At 38.4% G+C, this 18,848-nt stretch overlaps 2 protein-coding genes and 1 long non-coding RNA gene across 8 annotated transcripts in view; all 3 read left to right on the top strand.

The window, feature by feature from the left end:
- Positions 1-9,502, top strand: part of Nfxl1 (nuclear transcription factor, X-box binding like 1) — a 45,609-nt gene extending 36,107 nt beyond the window's left edge. For all 5 annotated transcript variants that reach the window (XM_013154464.3, XM_013154466.3, XM_013154462.3 and 2 more), the window contains 4 exons: positions 3,742-3,846; positions 5,061-5,147; positions 5,918-5,971; positions 7,840-9,502. In XM_013154464.3, coding sequence (XP_013009918.2) covers positions 3,742-3,846; positions 5,061-5,147; positions 5,918-5,971; positions 7,840-8,013 — 420 coding nt within the window. In that variant the 3' untranslated portion in view covers positions 8,014-9,502. The remainder of the gene's footprint in view (positions 1-3,741; positions 3,847-5,060; positions 5,148-5,917; positions 5,972-7,839) is intronic.
- Positions 9,503-13,141: 3,639 nt separating this feature from the next.
- LOC134474096 (uncharacterized) lies at positions 13,142-15,931 on the top strand. Its single transcript, XR_010044701.1, has 3 exons — positions 13,142-13,763; positions 14,070-14,149; positions 15,292-15,931. It is a non-coding gene; the product is annotated as an uncharacterized LOC134474096 (long non-coding RNA).
- A 735-nt stretch (positions 15,932-16,666) lies between these two features.
- Corin (corin, serine peptidase) overlaps positions 16,667-18,848 on the top strand; it is a 266,984-nt gene continuing 264,802 nt past the window's right edge. For both annotated transcript variants that reach the window (XM_063240622.1, XM_013154236.2), the window contains exon 1: positions 16,667-16,931. In XM_063240622.1, coding sequence (XP_063096692.1) covers positions 16,863-16,931 — 69 coding nt within the window. In that variant the 5' untranslated portion in view covers positions 16,667-16,862. The remainder of the gene's footprint in view (positions 16,932-18,848) is intronic.

Below are 18,848 nucleotides of genomic sequence, written 5' to 3'. Positions count from 1 at the left end.
TCATAGATTTGCACCACTTTTTATGAATTCTTTTAAGAATTTAAAAAATAAACCTGGATATTTTAAGATTGTGAAAGGAAAGACCATTTCAAACAACAAATGATTATTTTAATAATCCTGTCAGTTATGTACTGAAAATAAAGTACATGGATATTTCAAATTTTCTGAGTTCTTCAAATCCTAAAAATTTCTTTGTTAAAATAAATTTTCTTTTGTCCAAGTTCAGATCCTAAATAATAAACAGCAGAGAATTTTTTACTTTTAATCTGATTCAGTAACTTGGTATAGTTTTACAGGTAGAAATATGACTATTCAGTTCTTGCTTTACAGTTTAGTATTGCCTTAGCTGTGATGAAGTGGTAATGGCACTGAGACATTTACTAGATGAATAGCTACAGTTTATTTAAAAATGTATTATCTGTTAATATCCATTTTCAAGATTTGGAATTTAGGTCATTCTGAAGTCCTGGTCTGCTAGAATATCCTTGGGCTTCCTTGAGAAATGGACACATAGGTTGGATATAATAATTGAAGTGACACTTATAGTTTGGAATGATCTAGGAGTGCATAGGTGAATTTCATTATGTCCAGTAGAAGTCATTTTGGTTTGTGACCTCTTAACATGAGTACGGCTTTACTAGTGGTTCTCAAACTTTAATATGTAACAAATTGCTTCAAGGGCTTGTTAAAACATTGCTAAGTCCCATTCCATAAATTCTGATTTTGTAGGATGGGACCCAATATTTGCATTCTTTTTTTTTTTTTTTTTGTCTTTTTCCTTTTTATTGGTACCAGGGATAGAACTCACGACTGCCTGCTTGCAAGGCAGGCGCTTATGCCGCTGAACTAAATCCCCAGCCCCCATTTTTGCATTCTTAAGTAATAGTGATTGTTTGGCCCAGGAATATACTTTGAGAACTGCTGAGCCACATGTTCAATGTATAATAAAAGAAATATGTCACTTTGAATCCAGAGATACCATATAGTAAAAGTTAAGGTATAAGGGTCTTATAAATTCTAATGCAGTGGGTATTTATTTTCTGCATTCTTAGAAATTCTGTTTATTTCCTCTTCCCCTTCCCCTGCTGTACGTTTGTTTTGATCAGGGATATAGCTCCCTAGTTGGTAAATATTTATTGAATGCATAGGAAAAATGAAATGTGGGAATGGCATGACCTATTTTTCCTGTTTCACTGCTTCTCTGATATGTACTGTACTTTGTTTTCTATATGGTTAATTAGATACGAGTTCTTTATTATTATTATTATAACTGTTGTTTTGCAGTAATAAGGGTTGAATCCAGAACTTTCACACTGAGCTACAATCTTCAGCCCTTTTCATTTTTGAATATTGAGGCAAGATCTTGCTAAGTTGCTCAGGCTATGATCCTCCTGCCTCAGTCTCCCCAGTTGCTTGGATTGTAGGTGTGTGTGCCACCACACCCAGCTAGGCTTGAATTTCAATGAAAAGACAAAAATGCTGTTAAGAACTACATCTTAAAACTATACCATAAATGTGTATTTTTATATTTTTCTTTAGGAGATATAAGGAAGGTCGGAATCAAATGAAACCACGTAGAACACAGCTTAAACTATGTCTAAAACCTTTTAAAAATTTTAATTGAGAAATAACTATATTTATTATATACATACTGTTTTGAAATATGTATGAATTAGAGCAAATTAAGCTAATGATCTTATATATTATTTCACCTTTTTTATGGTTAGTATACTTAAAATCTTTCAACGATATAATACATTGTTGTAGCCATCATCTTGTACAATACATCTCTTGAATTGGTTGTCTTAGTTGAAATTTTGCACCCTTCAACCCAGCATTTTCCTGACATCCTTACCCTACACCAGCCTCTGAAAACTCATTTTCCAGTCACTACTTTTGAGTTCACCTTTTAAGAAATTCTACATATAAGTGACATGATACTTCTACTTTCAAAACTTCCTTCTGAATTTGCTTTTGTCATTCTTATGCAAGCTGTGTAACTTTGTACCTAGGCAAATTACTTATTCTCTCTGCACCTCCAGTGGTTCATATATAAAAAGTGGAAATTATGTATAATCCCCATTTCAGGGTATTTCTGTGTTTTAGTGAGGTAACAACTTGTAAAGGTCCTACTATATGATGAACACTATATATGTGCTTGCTACAGTGATGGTAGCATAGATATTTATCTATAAGCAGTATTTTTATAAGTTTTCTTAATTTTTTGGACAATTTCTTGTTTGTTTCCTTACTAGCTTTCCTGCTCTCTAGAACCATTGATTTCAAGTTGACCTAGAGAGGTTAGTTAGTTTTAGAGACAATGTAGTTCAGAGATTAAGGAAAGCACAAGAATATATAGAGGCATAATTTGAGGGGATAAAGGGTAGGTGGTAAGCCAGGGCCAAATGTTTGGTTTCTTTATAAGGTCAGGCTGCAGGCACTGTAGGAACTGTAAGAGTAAAGTTACGGAACACAGAGATTTGAAATAAGCCCCGAGCACCAGGTGTTTGATGTGTGGGGAAATACTGAGCTGGTTAAACAGTGTTCTGGGCTCAGTGTTCTCTGTGTCAGAACAACAAAACTGAAGTGACCCAGCAGTGTCTAGAGTAAAACCCTCCCTCTACTCGTACTCTGCCCAGCTATAAGATAAAATTCTGAATTTCTTAAAGTGAGTAGTCAGTAGTTTGAAGATCATTGCCCTCAAGTAACTTAAAATAATTTTTAGGGTTATAGCTACATGTCTTGAACACATTTTAAGCCTCACAATAACTTTATTAATGTGATATTACTCTTTACAGTGTTACATATGAAAACAGAAGAGCCAGGTGACTTGACTAAAGTCTCAAAGTTAGCAAACAATGAATCTGTGATTCATTTCTAGGTAGTCTGATTTTGAAATAAATCTTTGAATGATGGTGTGTTTTGAAAATGCCTAAAAAAAGAGGGGTGTGTGTGTGTGTGTCTCTGTGTGTGTGTGATTAAGATAATATAAGCAGTGTCACAACAACTTAGACATAGATTTCTTATATAACTATTATTTATGCATAGGCAAACTCAGTAATTTAAGCCTTATCTTTAAGTGTGGATAAGATTTCACTAGACTGAGGGAGAGACTGTTTCTTCTGAAAGCTTGACTGGAACAAGAACATAGTAAATAATGAAGATAAGGAATACTTAGACATCATGGCAATTTCTGAGTTGTTTTTACTACATAAACGATATGTATTAATACATAATATGAAGGATAAGTTTTAGCATAAAAGGATGAGTGTTTGTAACACAATACAGTAGTTTAAGGATGATGATTTTTTTAAATCATGTGACAGTACAGGGATAGTAGCTCTGTCATTGCGTTGTATACATTACTCCTCCAGGGATCCAGCCATCCAGGCAACTCTGTTCTTTGACACTCAGTTTTCATTATTGCTACAGATTTTTATTTCTAGCACATGAAGTAACATTTTAGAAGTATATACAGGCACACTTGCATGCACTCCATTAACTGGAACTTAATCATATGGCTATAAATAGCTATAAGTGTGGCTGGAATGGAGCCAGGGAGAATATTTAGTTTCTTTATAAAGTAGCTAAAAGAAGAATGTTGGAAAATTAGCCCATTCATTAGCCAGGATTGATTTGGCCTATGTGTTTTGGAATCTTAAAATAGTTGTTGGGGTATAAGAGGATGAGAAATACTACCAAATGCAAATGCCTATTTGCTTTACTTTGATTTTATTTTAGCTTCCTTGTGGTCATAGATGCAAAGAGATGTGTCATCCTGGTGAATGTCCCTTTAATTGCAACCAGAAGGTTAAACTTAGATGTCCTTGTAAAAGAATAAAAAAGGTATGTATTCTAAGTAATTTAAAATACTTTTTAACATATATTATATATTATTCTTTGGTTTGGTCTGCTTGGTATGTTCTTTGGATTTACTTTTTTGTCTTCCCATTTTAACTCTTGTTAGTCTTTGTTATAATTAAAAGTCTGTATTTTACTACGTGCTTAATTTTAAAAATCAGCTTTGGCAATTTAATTTTCTTCAATTTAACAATTAAAGATTATTTTCTGTTGGAGTAGCTCCCTGTTTGGGTAGAGAATCAGTACGCTCTAGGTTTGAAGTCTCTGAAGAAGCAACATTTTGAGTGATAATGTGGATTTTGTAATTTAAGAAATGGCCTAGAATTAAACTTTGTTCTAATTCATGTTTTTTGCCGAGTATTATCTATTGAAAATGTTTCCTTTGAAGAACCTCACATATGTAGCTTCATACATAAAATAAGAGTTGGAAACAATCTTTTAAGATAAATAACAGTAATAAGGAATAAACAGGTGAAGACTAAGGACTGAAAGGCACAGTAGAAACAAATTATATACAGTTCAGCAAAATTTGTGAAGGAAAAGATAGTGGTTTTTTCTGATTTTAATTTTGACTTTCCTGTTGGCAGACAGGACCCTGGACTCCTTTGAAAGTTTGTTTTGTGCAAATCTTTGATTTACTATATGTCATGTTAAATGTATTAAGTATTTGGTTGGTTCCTCAGGTGTGCTAGGCAAATTTTAAGAGCTCATGTGTAGTTAATACTCCTCTTTTTTTTTTTGTACCAAGGATCAAACTCATGACCTTGCACTTGCCAAGCAGGTGCTGACACCACTGAGCTAAATCCCTGGCCCAGTACTACTCTTCTAAATAGTGCAGTTAGCATTTATGTTATCCTAGAAAGCTGGGTATGCTAGAACCGTTGTGCAACATTTTATTCCATGGAGGCTAAAATAGCAACAAAGAGTAGTAAGGGAAAGTAAAGAATAAACATAAAATGGGCCAAGTTGCTAGTGGCAGCCAGTAAATATTAAATGGATTACCTGTTGCGGTTAACTTTTTTAATTAAGAAAAAATAAAGGAGTAATCACCATTTGAACCAAGGTATTTAATACTTACAACATTAAACATTAATGACAAATACTTATAACCATAAGCTGGCAAGTTTTTTTTAATGGCATATACACTTGTGAATTTGAAGGAAAGGTCATTTAAAATTTGAAATTTGGATTATCTGTAGGAATTGCAGTGCAGTAAAGTACGTGAAAATCAGGTTTCTATAGAATGTGATACAACATGCAAGGAAATGAAGCGGAAAGCATCTGAGGTAATAATGTCTTACGTATCTTTTTAATATGCTAATGGCTTTTCTCTTCTTATTTTGTGCATTTATTTGCTTATTAAAAACAACTTGAAATTTCATGTTTTTGCTTTTATTATAAAGGCCAAGTTTTATGGGCTTATTTTGAACCCAGGGCATATTTTCCCTTGCCCACTGTGTACCTAAGTTTTATAGTCTTAGTACAAGTACTGTGCTTGCTTTGGGCTGTGACCATTTGTTTCAGTGTTACATATGTCTCCTGAAAATTAGATTAAAAGATTACAGAAGGAGAATTTGGGAGTCTTGTTCGTGTTATTGTTTTTCTTGTCAACCCTATCAATGGATAAACTGTTGATTTTGTTAAAACTAAGAATTCCCTTTCAGATACAGTATTTAAAAAATGGTCAATTTCAGCTGTAGGGAATTTTAATACTTAATACTTGATTCTAGATTTCTAATACAGTACTTTAAGGGAGAAACTCAGAATTTAAAAGCATTTCAGTTTACAGTGTTTTAACACTTTGAATTGTGATCTGATGTCTAATACAGTTAGGAGGAAACATTTAAGGACTAACTCCCTCCACCACTCTTAATTTATTAGATTGTGTCTAATAAAACTTCTCAGTATCGTATTACATTTCTTTGAATAGTTTCTAATATGAGGACTACCAAAATTTACTATAGATTAATAGAGCTTGGGTTGAGAAGATATTAATTTTTTCGCTACAAAATTTGATGGTTTAAATTTTAATTTATCTCTAAATGCGTATAAACAGATAAAAGAGGCAGAAGCTAAAGCTGCTCTTGAAGAGGAAAAACGAAGACAACAGGTAACTGAACAAAATAATAAAAAGTTCATTTGCTTAATATCCCATGTCTGTGCTTACTGGCTTTATTGTTACTTTTATGCAAACATAAGGTATATGCCAAACACAAGGGCTGTTCAACTCTGAGTGAACTGAATATAATATAGTTACTATAAAACAAAAATGAACCATGTATTTACTTCATTTCAGATATGCTGAAACTCTAAGAAGGCATAGATCTTGCATATTCCAAAGTATTTTATATCTCCAATTTACTTCCTTGCCAATTTCAGTCACTTTTTAAACGTAAGAGCTGTAAGTCTTCTTTTGGTGGAGGAGGAGTAGCGAGGATGTCATGTCATCATTGTAGGCATCTTCTAGAACTGTTGTCTTTACTCATGTGAAAGTATTTGAAGTTTTCTGCTGAGTTTCAAAAAATACATTTGTTTCAGTAATGTATTCCCTCCATCCCTATTAGATCCTGAAGTGTTGGACTGTCATTTACTCTTTGTTATAACCTAGAGAACAAGCACATTCCTGGTACCCCATTTTCTGAAATACTGGTTGTATACTCCAGAGTGTGGCTTCACTTCCTAATATGATGTGTAATTAATCACTTGTTAAGAGATGCTTTATATTTATAAGCTAAATTAACCACTATTATGAATGAGGGAATCGAAACTTAACAAGACTTGAAGCAGTGTTTGTGGCAAATATTGTCTACTGATGACCCCTGATGTTTTATTAGTCTATACAGTTCATTTGCCTAATACCCCATGATAAAGCACCAAAGCTAATATAGGCTGGAATCTTAGCAATTAAATTATTAGAGTAAGATTTTTATCTCCAACACCATTTTATGAACAATTCTAAATGAAAATCTTAAATATATTCCTGTTACTGACTTTCAGCAGAATGCATAGAACCTGATGTTTACTTGCAGACTGTAGGTCATCATTTCAGCATTAATTATGTTCTGTCAGTGGTCCTCAAGTTGGCTGCTTTTAAGCTATTTTGATATTTTTCTGTATATAATAACCACTTGAGTATAGTGTTTTTTTTTTTTTTTTTTTTTTGCTTATGGAAGAATGGTACTTTATATTCAATGAAGGATATTGTATAAACATTTACAGACTCGTATTTTAGTTAATATAACTCAGGTTTTAGTGAATAACTATGTACTATAGTATATATTATATAGTGTATGTACTATAGAAGTATATTGAAGTACATAACCTGTAGAAGTTTAGTAAGTACTTAGCATAGGATAAAAATCCACATTTGATAATGAATATAACCCAGTTACCCTTTTTTCAGAATTAATTTTTAATTCTTTAGTTTTTGCATTAAAACCTAAAGCATCTTTTTTCTTTCTTGAGGAATTTTTACTGTATTTTTAAAAAATCTATTTGATAAAGAAAGGAATTGATTACTGGCAACTTTTTTCTCATTCAATTGAATTCCTTCTTTAAAACCACTAATATTTGTTTCTTGAGTTGCAATTTCATTTTTGAGTTGTAAGTTTCTTTTCTCACTGGGCATCTCTTAGTACTTCCAAGAAGTTGATACTGAAATATGATGGTGCTGGAGTGTAAAACTCATGTCTGTATGTTATAGGGCTCCAGTTCAATCAGATTTTAATATTTATGTTTGCAGTTAGGTCTGTATTCTCAAATAATTACTGCTATCACTCCTCAGATCCCCTTTTGCTTTTCTAAATTAATTTTGAATTTGTTGAATACAGTCAGTAGTGGAGAGAGGTGTGCACTCCAATTAACGTATTTATACCATTACTATGCAGACATTTCCCAAATTGGTTTATTTTAATTCAGATGGCAAGTTTCAAATAAATGTATACATTGAATTTAATAAAAATTAAACTTTTTATTTAGGCTGAACTGGAGGCTTTTGAAAACAGATTGAGGGGTCGTCGGAAGAAGAACAGAAAAAGAGATGAAGTGGCAATTGAGCTATCATTTTGGCAGAAATACAAATATTATTTTCTTCCGGTGTGTGGAGTTGCAATGGTAGTGTTTGCATGGTACATCACCTATGATACAGACTAAATAAAATGTTTCATCTTTTAATATACCTCAGATTGAATTTAGATAAATTGTTAGTTTGGGTATCTTGGACACTTTGTATTGTAGAACATAATATATGTTCATTCTTCTCTGTATTCTCCTCCAGCTGTCCTTAGAAGTACAGAATGCTAAGCTTTACCTTAATTAGTATTCTAGAAAGGGCAGTATAACACTGTTTAAAGTAAAAGCATGACAAATTGTGAAGTATTTCATAAGGCTGAGCTAGAGACAATTCCGTGTTTGTCATTCACTGTGCTTCTTTGTATTAGTTGTTTCATTTAATATTTCAAACAAACAACTTTTTGGATATTTTAAAATTCAAATGAAATTAACTGAGCCATATGTGTAGTAAAAGGAATATTTCTCGGTGTTTCAATGTAGTACTTTTCTTGATCATGTAACTTTGTATTTTTTAGAAAAACTGATTCTCTATAAAAGACCCTTAAATTGTAACATTAAGCTTTATTAGATTTCAGAAGTTGGTGAGGAATTTTTATCACTGAAATGAATTTCATTGTGTTCCTCAGAAAAGATAGCTGTTTCAACAAATGCCAGGCTGAGTTCCTCATGTATGACTGTTTTCTGTACAGGTAGCTTTCAACGGAAGTTGGCATATTTTGTAAAGCTTGTATGTATCTTTTAAAGATAATAATAAAAGCAAAGCTAATATTTATGAGCAATATGTGTTGAGCACAGGGTCGATTTATGGAACTGATTCTCATTTTTCTTTACTGCTATGTTGGTAGGCTAGAAGTGATTCTTACGAAAGCAAATCAGTGAATATCAGCCAATTTTGTTGGAATTGTTGTCATTTTAAGTACTTTTGCTATTTTGTATGATTAATATTTTCATTAAAACTTTTCATACTAAAATCCTAATTAGAATATTTGTTATTATTTAAAAGATCCAGGAACCTTTACTTGTAGGTTAGGGATTAGTATTAATGCATAAAATTTAGTGTATATTTGATGCAGAATTCAGTAACTGATACTACAAAAGTGGTACAGGTATATTTTTAAACAGGAATCCAAAGGGATATTGTAAAATTTTTTGGATTTACTTGACAAAGGTTTGAAAAACCTTTGTCATTCTTTATAATCCAGTAGTAGCAGGAGTGCAGAATTAAGGGGCATTCATTGATTGAGTTTATGTTTTGATTTGAGTACCTTTTGTATTTTGTAGCTTTCTTAGTAGTGCAATTACTAGGTTGGTATATTGGAAAATAAATCAGATCTATACACTCAAAATAGGACCTGCTGTAACCAAAACGAATCAAAAATTTGAATGGCCAAGGATTTGTGTAGGAATCTATTTTCATGTATATCAAAATGTTGGCTGATTAAACAACCCCGAAGCCTAATTTATGTTAGTTGTTGGACTTCCATTCATGTTGTCTCCCCCACTACCACACACACACACTAAGGAGAATTTATTGAGCAGAGGAAGAAGATTAAATGAATGATAAACTGAATTGTTTGTTGTGTTTTGTTTGCCTAGCTCAGAGCTTAATTTATTCAGTCACAGGTATCTATTCATTTCAGTTCCCAGGTCTGTGCTAGAGATCTGAAGAATCCAGCTAGTGCTCAGCCCCGTAGTGTGTGCCCCTTGGGTCTGTAATCAGGAGGCCAAGGAGTCTGCTCTTGGAGACCGAAGGCTCTGCCCTGGAAAGCCCAAGGGCTGGTGCCCGAGGAGGCAGAGAGTCTGCACTTAAAGGCTTTAAAGGGGCGTGGTTTCATAAGACTGTAAGGGGACAAGGGCAGGGGAAGGTGGGCAGGGTAAAAGCAGGAAGGGAGGTGAGTCGGGAGGTGCCCGTGACTCTGTGATCTGCACTTCAGTTCCCGTGGCTTCCCTGTTGCCCTGGATGGGTGGCACGAAGATGCTGGAGAAACTACTGCGTGGTAAGTTGAAGTGGCATGAATGGAGCAGAAGCGAGAACGGACACTTCTCAGAAGAAACACAGGTGGCCAGTGAATACATGGAAAACTGCTGAACATGCTGGCAACTAGAAAAACAAATTAAAACAACAATGAGTTTCTATCTTACTCCAGAAAGAATAGCTAGCAGTAAGAAGCCAGATAGTAACAAATACTGGCAAGCCTGTGCGCGGAAAGGTGTCTCTGCGTTGTTGGTAGGTATATAAACTAGAACAATTTTAGTTTGAGGTTTCTCAAACTAAAAATAGAAATAGCATTCAACCAGTTATTCCCTTCTAGTTATCTTCCTGAAGGAGTTAAAAGTCATCACATTGTAGTGATAACATGTATACTGATGTTTACAGCAGCATAATTTCTGATAGCTATGTGGAAATACCTGTATGTCCATCCACAGATAAAGGATAAAGAAAATGTACCTATGCATAATAAAGTACTACTTCACATAAAGAAGGATAAACTTGAGGCATTCATAAGTAAGTAGATGTTACCTGGAGGCCATAATGTAACATGAAGTAAATCAGACACACAAGCTTCCATACTGCATTGTTTCATTTCTATGAGAAACCCAAAATATAAAGAACAAAAGAGATGATAGAAAGTGAGGCGATCTTTTTCACATGGGAAAGGGATCAGGGGCTGGAGGGGGGAGGGATAAAAGAATTGAAAGACACATGGAAATAGAGCTTTCTTTGTCAAACGGGGAGGGGACCAGGAGCTGAAGCAGGGAGGGATGAAAAGGGTGTGGGCAAGAAAATTAAGATGTACCATGGACACGCCCAAGACGAATGGGGAGTATTATGTACTGCAAACATGGACTAATAAATTTTTAAAAAGGTTAAATGAGGCTAAACATTGTATAAATACTTACCTAATCTGCCTTCTGAGAAAGTACTACAACTTGACCTTTGTGATTTAGTTTGAGCTAAAGAATCAGAAAAGTTACCAAATAGTAAGAATAGCATACAGATAAACTTGGGGATGTGATGGTTTCAGTTTCCTATTTACCGGTGATATGAACAGTGCAACGTATTACATTACATTGTCTACAATATAAAAAAATCTTAGCTTCCTGTCTGAAATTTGTGTAATTTATATTGAAATCTTAAAAATACTTAAAAATTTAGATCTATGAATGCCTAGTATTTTGGCTTCAGTTTCACTATTCCACCTGAGTTAACTTAATCTTAAATAATGTAATTGTTACTGAAATTGCCAAAGGAATTTTACTGAAACATGACTTATTGAATGTTTTTTGTGAAGAAGTCTGTTAGGCTATGAATGCTAATTTTAAATATAGGTATATCTGTTAATGCTTATTATAAGAGTTTTATTGTTTTGAGACAGGACCTCAACTATGTAGTTTAGAGTAGCCTTGAACTCACTACATAGCCCATTCTGGCCTTGAAATCATGGCAGTCTTCCTCCCTCAGCCTCCAGGGTGCTGAGATTACAGATGCGCATCACCACGCTCAGCAACCTGTTACAATTTTAAAGACCCAATATGGAGAGAGAAAAAGTGTTTCATTTCCCTTCAAAGAACTTCCCCCCCCCCTTAGATGCCTGGTACAGTAAAGCTTCTGGTCTCCCCATATGTAATCTATTTTGCTGGTCTCTAGCTAAAGCAGTGACTAAGGACTAAGTGAGATTAAGGTAGCAGTAGGAAAAAAGGGTCCCACATGGAGGGGTCAGCTCATTGCCAGAGGTGACTTTCTGAGCTTCAGGCCTTGGAAGGATTTGGATCTCATCCAGCCTTTAGTAATCAAACAGCTAGTATTAAAACAACTGAAGGTTCTCTGATCTAGAGAGGAACAAAAGATTAGTCAGGAACCAAGAGGTACGGCAGGAGCCAATGTTTTTATTGCCTGGCAGTAAAGAGAAGAGGACAAAAAAGGCCAAAAGGGCTCTGAGGACTCGTGACTCTTCCGGCTTTTGCTGTGTGTGTCCTTGGGTACCAGAAAATAGGGCAGATTCTAAGCTCTGGGCAGGAGAAGATGTGCAATTAATTGGCAGTAATTAGGCCACCCCAGCCTTGGCTATTAGGTCTTAGGAGACTGGCGTTCCTCAGGGAGCCAGCAAGAGACAGTGCGGGCTGCTTCCCCTGGAAGCCATGTGACATTAGGACTGTCGGGAGGAACTGACAGTGCCTCTGTTCTCTGGAAGCTTTTAAAAGACAAGACCAATTAACCACCGAGAAACCATTTTCATTTGCTTTAGAATCTATATGGAGCAAATTCAGGTTTGTTGTCCATGGAGCTGTTCTTGCTATTTTCTTTCAAATTAGGGATGAAGCATGCATCTAACCTCTGAAAAATCTACATACAGCATGAAATTTCCCCATCCAAATTTATTTAAGATTCCCTTGGTGAGAGCTCTTCCACCTTTCCCTTATCACCTCCATCTGGTCATCCTTCCTTTTACAATACTTTCTCTGACTGTACTAAAGAGTCCCTGCCTTCATGACATATTTGCCTATTGTCCATCTCGCTGGCTAGAATGTCAGCGCCTTCAGGGGAGGAGTGCAGTTTTATTGCTATAACCATGAAGCGGGGAACTGTGATTAGTCACCTAATCGATGCTGGTATTAGCTTCCTAAGACTACTATAATAAATGCCTTATGTAAGGTGGTTTAAAGCCGCAAACATTTTTCTCACAGTTCAGAATGCCACAGGTTCAAAATCAAGATATCAACTAGTTCATTCCTTCCGGAGGCCCTGGAAGAAACCAATTCATGTCTGCTTGTAGCACGTCAATGCTTGGTGTTTCATGTCTTCACCACTGCAGTATCTGCCTCCATCTTCACGTGGCTTTCTTGGTATTTCCGTGTGCCCTTTTCTATCTTATAAGGACACTCCCTTTGAATTTAAAGCCCGTACTATTGCAGTATAATTCTGCCTTAATTATTTGGACAAAAGTTCTATTTCCAAACAAGGGAAGGTCACATTTTGAGGTTCCAGCAGGACTTTGAATTTGAGGTCAGAGAATAGCCCATTACAGTGCTCAACAAATATTTTCTAGCTAAATGGACAAATTCACAGTGAAAATCTGGACTGTAAACTAGAGCATTTTCATAAATTTTTAGTAATTATGGAGATAGGGGTTAATAAGTCATTCTGTGGTTCTAAATTCCTTGGACTCCAGTTGTGGCTTTAATGCTTCCCTAGATTTGAGGTCTTAAATTGTCTTCTGTGAAGTGGTGACAGTAAAGAAGTAATGAGTGCTCATCCAATAAGTGGCTCTTCTAAAGCATTTTATGTATTTAAGCTCCATAATAGGAAGTGGCCAATTCTCATTTATTTGAAACTACATTTAAGAGTTGAAAACAAGGCTGGGGGTTTAGCTCAGTGGTGTAAGCGCCTGACTTGCAAGCACGAGGTTATGAGTTCAATCCCCGGTACAAAAAAAAAAATTGAAAACAGAAACTTTGTGTGTCATTTAGGAAATGCCTGGCATGTAGTAGTATTAGTAGAATGTGACTTACTCTCCTAACTTTAAGGCTTTGCTTGCAGTCTGATCCGCAAGTCAGAAAACCTTGTGGCCTGAAGATTCTAACATTTTGCTTATGTGGTCACTATCGTTGAGGGGCACTGTCCTTGGAGGAGCAGGTAGGGTGCTGGCCAAAGGTAAGGCATTTAGGCAGTCACACAGGCAGTGGCCCTGTGTATCACTAAGTATCTGAGAGTGCTAAAAATAAAACTGTATTGAAATTTCCCCTAGTGAAAGGAGTATAGGAAATTCTTTGCCTTTCAGATGACTGCTGTGGCATACTGGACTACGGAATTTATTTGCCAGAAATATCAGGTATGGCAAACAATGTAACTACACTAAGCCACTTTTATATATTGACGGCTTCACCAGGCTGGAAAAGAGGAAGGTATGGGTATGTTTTCCTTCTGTAAGATGAATTATAGTTCCCCAGTACAACAGGCAGCTTTCCAGTTTGCCTGATTTGTGCTTTGATCTTTTATTTTCAATATTCTGCATCTTTGTAACTGAGCTAAAAAAAAAAAAGTCACATTCTTTCTCCCTAAGGCTATTCCCACTTTATTTGTAGTTTCCATAGTTGACATAAGTGAATTTGTGTAATGGATGTATTTATTCTGCCAGAATGAGGGCCGTGTGAGAAAAGGAGACTTTTTGTTCAGTTGCACCTAGCAAATCCTGAGGAGAAAATGAGCAGTACATAGGTAAGCCACGGAGTAGCTTTCTTGTTCTCAAATTGGACTAGTTTAGCTTATAGTATGATATATGACCAAAGTCTGCTCTTTCCCTATGTTTAAATATTCCCTATGTTTATTGCATATTCCCTATGTTTATTAATTTTTCCATAAATCTCTTTTAAATGATCTATATGATCAAAACCTATGATTAACATTTAAATTTAAAAATTTATTGCAACAAGACATATTGCTATTATCCTCTTCAAAACACCCTCATTGGAGCAGTTATCCCTTCATTCTTAGTGCTTTCTGAAGCAGTTCTGAAGTCCTCTTCATGAGTGTCATTAGTTTTGCTGTTGTGCATGCTTTGATGTCCTAAATGGATTCAATTTTACCTCTTATGGTCATTTTAACATTGGAAAAGAGCCAGTAATTGCACGGTGCCAGATACAGTGAGTAAGGTGGATGAGACACATAATAATGTTTTTATTTGCCAGAAATTGCCATAAATGTTTGCTCAACAAGAGATGACCAAAAACATGGTGAATGTTTAAAATTCTATTTACAGTAAAAGCCATGTTACCATTTATCCACCTCAGACTTCAAAATTCCCCACTTTGAACACACTTATCGAATTGTTCTTAGCAATGTGTCTTTTACTCGAATAAGTTTTTTAGTTTTAAACATTCACTGCATATTTTGACCCCCTTGTAACTTGGATTATATGCTTTAAATGCTAGACAATAAAAATTTCTAAGACTTAGAAATGTTACTTTTCGTAATTTATTTTAAAAACTAGGTGGCTATCACTTGAAATAGGTCATTAAAGATTGCTGTGAACACACTATATTCAAATTAGTATGAATGTTTTGATACTTCTAATATTTTTATTCCTTACATTATAAAAGTTCATTACAAGAATCCAAAAATGCATATTTATCTTTGCTTTTTATATCAGGCAATGAGTACTTAGCCTTCAGTGTTCATTCTGGTGCTGTAGGTAACTAAAGCTGGTTGGTTTCTCTTGACAAAAGAAATATAAGGAATACTTCGCGCTATCAGTGCAATCAGCTTTAGTTCTTGGAGGAACACTGTTGTAATGGAAGAGGGAGAGACTGAACCTCCTTGGCTATTTCAAATCCCCTAATTTAGCTATTCTAATTTCATAGTTCCTGTAGCCACCTCCACCAGAGGGCAGAAAGTGGAAAAGAAAGGAAATGAAAAAGAAACTCATCCTCGGTGTCAGAATGCCTGTGGAAGCCTTGCTGACGGACTCCCCTCAATGTGCACTTCAGAAACTGAGTTAACTGTGGCCCAGAAAGGCTACCCAACTTACCAGAGTGGAGCAGATGAATCTCTCAGACTCCTGGTTCTCATGTTGGGTACCCTTGGGGTGGGGCGGGCTGGGGTTTTGATGAGGCAGCATTTTAGCAGGAATACAATCCTGCTGTCTCCAGGGAATCCCAGGGCAGCTTGCTAGCTCTACAGAACTTTACCCCGCTCTTTTCTCATCTATAACATAAAGATTGTGATTGCACCTACCTCAGGACGGACGGTATGAAATAAAAGAAAATGCAGGTGAAGGACGATGCCTGCACACAGTCTCATTTTTTGAATTATTATAAACTTGTCAGATCCTGCATTCTGAGTCTCATGTCAGAATAACACAGAATCAGTTTTAAAACCATTTACATATACAGTGTTTTCCACACTATCTCATTTCAGAAACAAAATACCAATTTCCTCTCCCCATCTCACAAATTTAAAGCTTTTAATAATCAAGGAACAGGTAAACATATTTTAAACATATTTTGGTGATGATATGTGACTCCTGTAAATGATGGAGAAAGATTTATTTTATAACTTTATGAATAATTTTTGAAGTTTTCTTTAAGATCTTGAGTGAAATGGATTTAAAATAACATTATTAAGAAAAACTCCCCCAAACATTACACAAATGTCTTGAACATCAAGAGGTAAAGTTGTCTTCGCAGTGTGAGTATTTCCAATGCTGTCCTGATGCTGCCTTAGGAAAAGGCTGTTTGTTAATGATGGGCAATGTTTCCTGCCTCCTTAGTTGAGGAAAAATCAGATTTTGGTGGCAGACAGGTTTTATCTTGTCTCTGCAGCCTGGGCAAAGACCTAGGCAGTCTTGGGAATGAAGTTTCTTTACCAAACCTAGAACAAATTTCTATTCGCTTAGTGCAAATAATACTTGCTTTCAAAACGTTAAATCTTAAAAAAAAAGTAACAATATTGTCAGTGTCTGCAGTTATTTGGATTTTTGTTTGGCTACACTGGCAAAGAGGAAATTGTACGATATGATAAGGAAAATTTGGAAACAAGAAATCCTTCTCTCCACCATTCCCTTACACAGCCCAAATGAACCGTCCTGTCCTTTTCTGCTGCCCTGTTGTGTAAGATCTTGGGGGAGTTCTGCAGACTCTCGGCTTTCTGCTTGCCTCTGAAGAGTAACTTCCTTGAAGTGGGGGTGGGTGGGGTAGAGGATCTGTCATCAAGGGTTATTATGGGGAGGGCCCGAGATGTGAGTGAGGGAAGGGAGGGAAGGAGTGGTCCGCGGGTGGGATCTGTGGAACAGATAAAATATGAAGCTCCTGTCCCTGCAAGTACAAGTTGTCTCTTCCTGACAGAAGAGAAAGTCATCCTTAAGTGCCTCCCCCAGGGACACGTAGAGGAGAGAAAAGCGACCAAGATTGGAGAGAACAGGATTAAGCCAGGCATGTTCACGAAGCAGTGCCCTGGCCTTGCTCCGGAAGAGCGCTACCGCCCAAGCGGGGCCCCCAAGCGGGTAAGAGCCACAGCGCGCACTCCCCCCGCAGACGGGCTGCAGGGCTCCTGAGTCCAATTCAGCGAACCCTTCCCGCCCTCCTTCCTCCTCCCCGGTGCCACCTCCTTCCCTGGCCGTCGGTGAGCTCCGCTTTCGCGGTGCGGCGCTCAGCGCCCTGCAGCCGGTCCGGGGCGCGCGATCACGGGTCATGCGTGGGCAGGGGGTCCGTCAGCGTCGCCGGCCACCGGGTCTGGGGTCCCGTTCTCATCAGCAGGCACCTTACACCCCTCGCGCACAGCGCCCCTCTGCCCGGCTCCCTGCACGCAGCTGGTGGGCTGGGCCGCGCGGGGCCCGGGAAGGCTGCGGGTGAAGCCGTCGGGACCTCGCTCCTCTCGGCCCCGGGCTCACCCTCTGCGCCCTCCTCCGGGCGCCTCGCAGCTGGACAGACTGCGCAGCCTCCTCGCCCGCCCCAGACGGAAGCTCTTCTGCAGGCGCGCGCCAGTCTCCAGGCGGTTCCCGCTCCACCTGCGCTCGGCCGCCTGGCGACTCCTTGCAGCCAGGGATCACCCTGAGCGCTGGCAGCGCGCGGGGGCTGTGGGGGTCCCCAGCCTGCAAACTTTCTCTCGGCAGCCGGCGGGCGGGCGGGTGGGTATCCGTCCAGGCACAGCCTCCGCTGGGCGCGCACACTTAGAGCGTCTGGGGTTTGGCGGGCTCCGGTCCGGTCCTGGGCAGGGGCAGTTCTGCTCCTGGTTCGGGAGGGGAAAAGGATGGAAGGGCACCTGGGAACGGTCCCCGTGGCCCCGAAGGGGCAGGAGCAGAGTCTGATTTGAAGCCGGCCTTCCTCGCTTCTCAGAGGCCCCAGAATCCACGGGCAGCACCAGGGTCCCAGCTGCGCCCTCCGGACGAGCCCTTCAGCGCGCAGAGCCCTCGGGCTGGGCGGGGCGCGAGCCAGGCGGTGCCGGTCTGGTCCCGGGAACTCGGTTCTGGGTGCGCGGCGGCGCCCGCTGTCTGGGCCACCTGCTCGAGGCCGGTGGATGGCGATGTGGACGCCTTCCTACGGGAGGACAAATCCTGCCCGCTCTCGAGAAAGCTATCCCTGCGGTTCGTAAAGCGCAGCGTTCTCTTGTGGGAAACCGATGCGCTGTAGAGACAAACTCTCCTGGACAGGATTTTGCTAACTTTGCACATGTGTGGTTTGTAGTTTTTAATTTCATTTGCTTTCTAATGGAAGCAAGGCAGTAAAGCTACCCCAGATCGTGAGAGCTAATTGGTGATTGTTGCTCAAGAACGCATTTTAGCAGAGTTTTGAAATTAAGAGGGCTGGAGACCATTAATTTTGCCTTAACCCCAAGAAAATGAGAGGAAACTATGCCCATGACCCATTGGTCACAGCAACTCTGGCACCCACCAACATTCACCAGCTCATTTGTATTATTAGGCACCCAATGGTTTGGTTGTGTAAGATTGTGCTCAGGATCACTCCCCCAGATAGGTGCCCGAGGCTGGAAAAGTTAGATTAGATGCCGGTGTAGAGGTCTGAGTGCTCGTGGCAACATGGGCTCCCGCCCACATCCAAGGGGTTGCACTAGGATTAACTATTTTTGGAGTTATTCTGGCCTGATATCAAGTACATCCCAAGGCGCAGAACAACTTTTTTTTAAGCGGGAGGGGGCTTTCTCAGAAAGTTCCTTGCAGACAGGACAGAGGGTAGACAGGAAATTGAGGGACAAGCTGACCAACCCAGTACCTGCACAGAGTTTGCAAGCTGCTCTCTACACGCGGCACTTTCCACTCTCCATACTGCAGACAAGGTTCGGTGAGCCTTATTTTCCTCTCTCCTTCATCTCCTGCCTGCTTAACCACAGAAGCATTTGGGGTTTCTGAATGACTCTACTGGTGGTGCCACGTGAGCTCCCTGAGGACCAGAGGAACTATGAC

This window comes from Cavia porcellus, unplaced genomic scaffold (genome assembly GCF_034190915.1).
Source record: "Cavia porcellus strain 051 isolate PalLab524CR breed Dunkin Hartley unplaced genomic scaffold, mCavPor4.1 scaffold_30, whole genome shotgun sequence".
NCBI classification, from domain to species: domain Eukaryota; kingdom Metazoa; phylum Chordata; class Mammalia; order Rodentia; family Caviidae; genus Cavia; species Cavia porcellus.
This window is presented reverse-complemented; position numbering and strand designations above follow the sequence as displayed.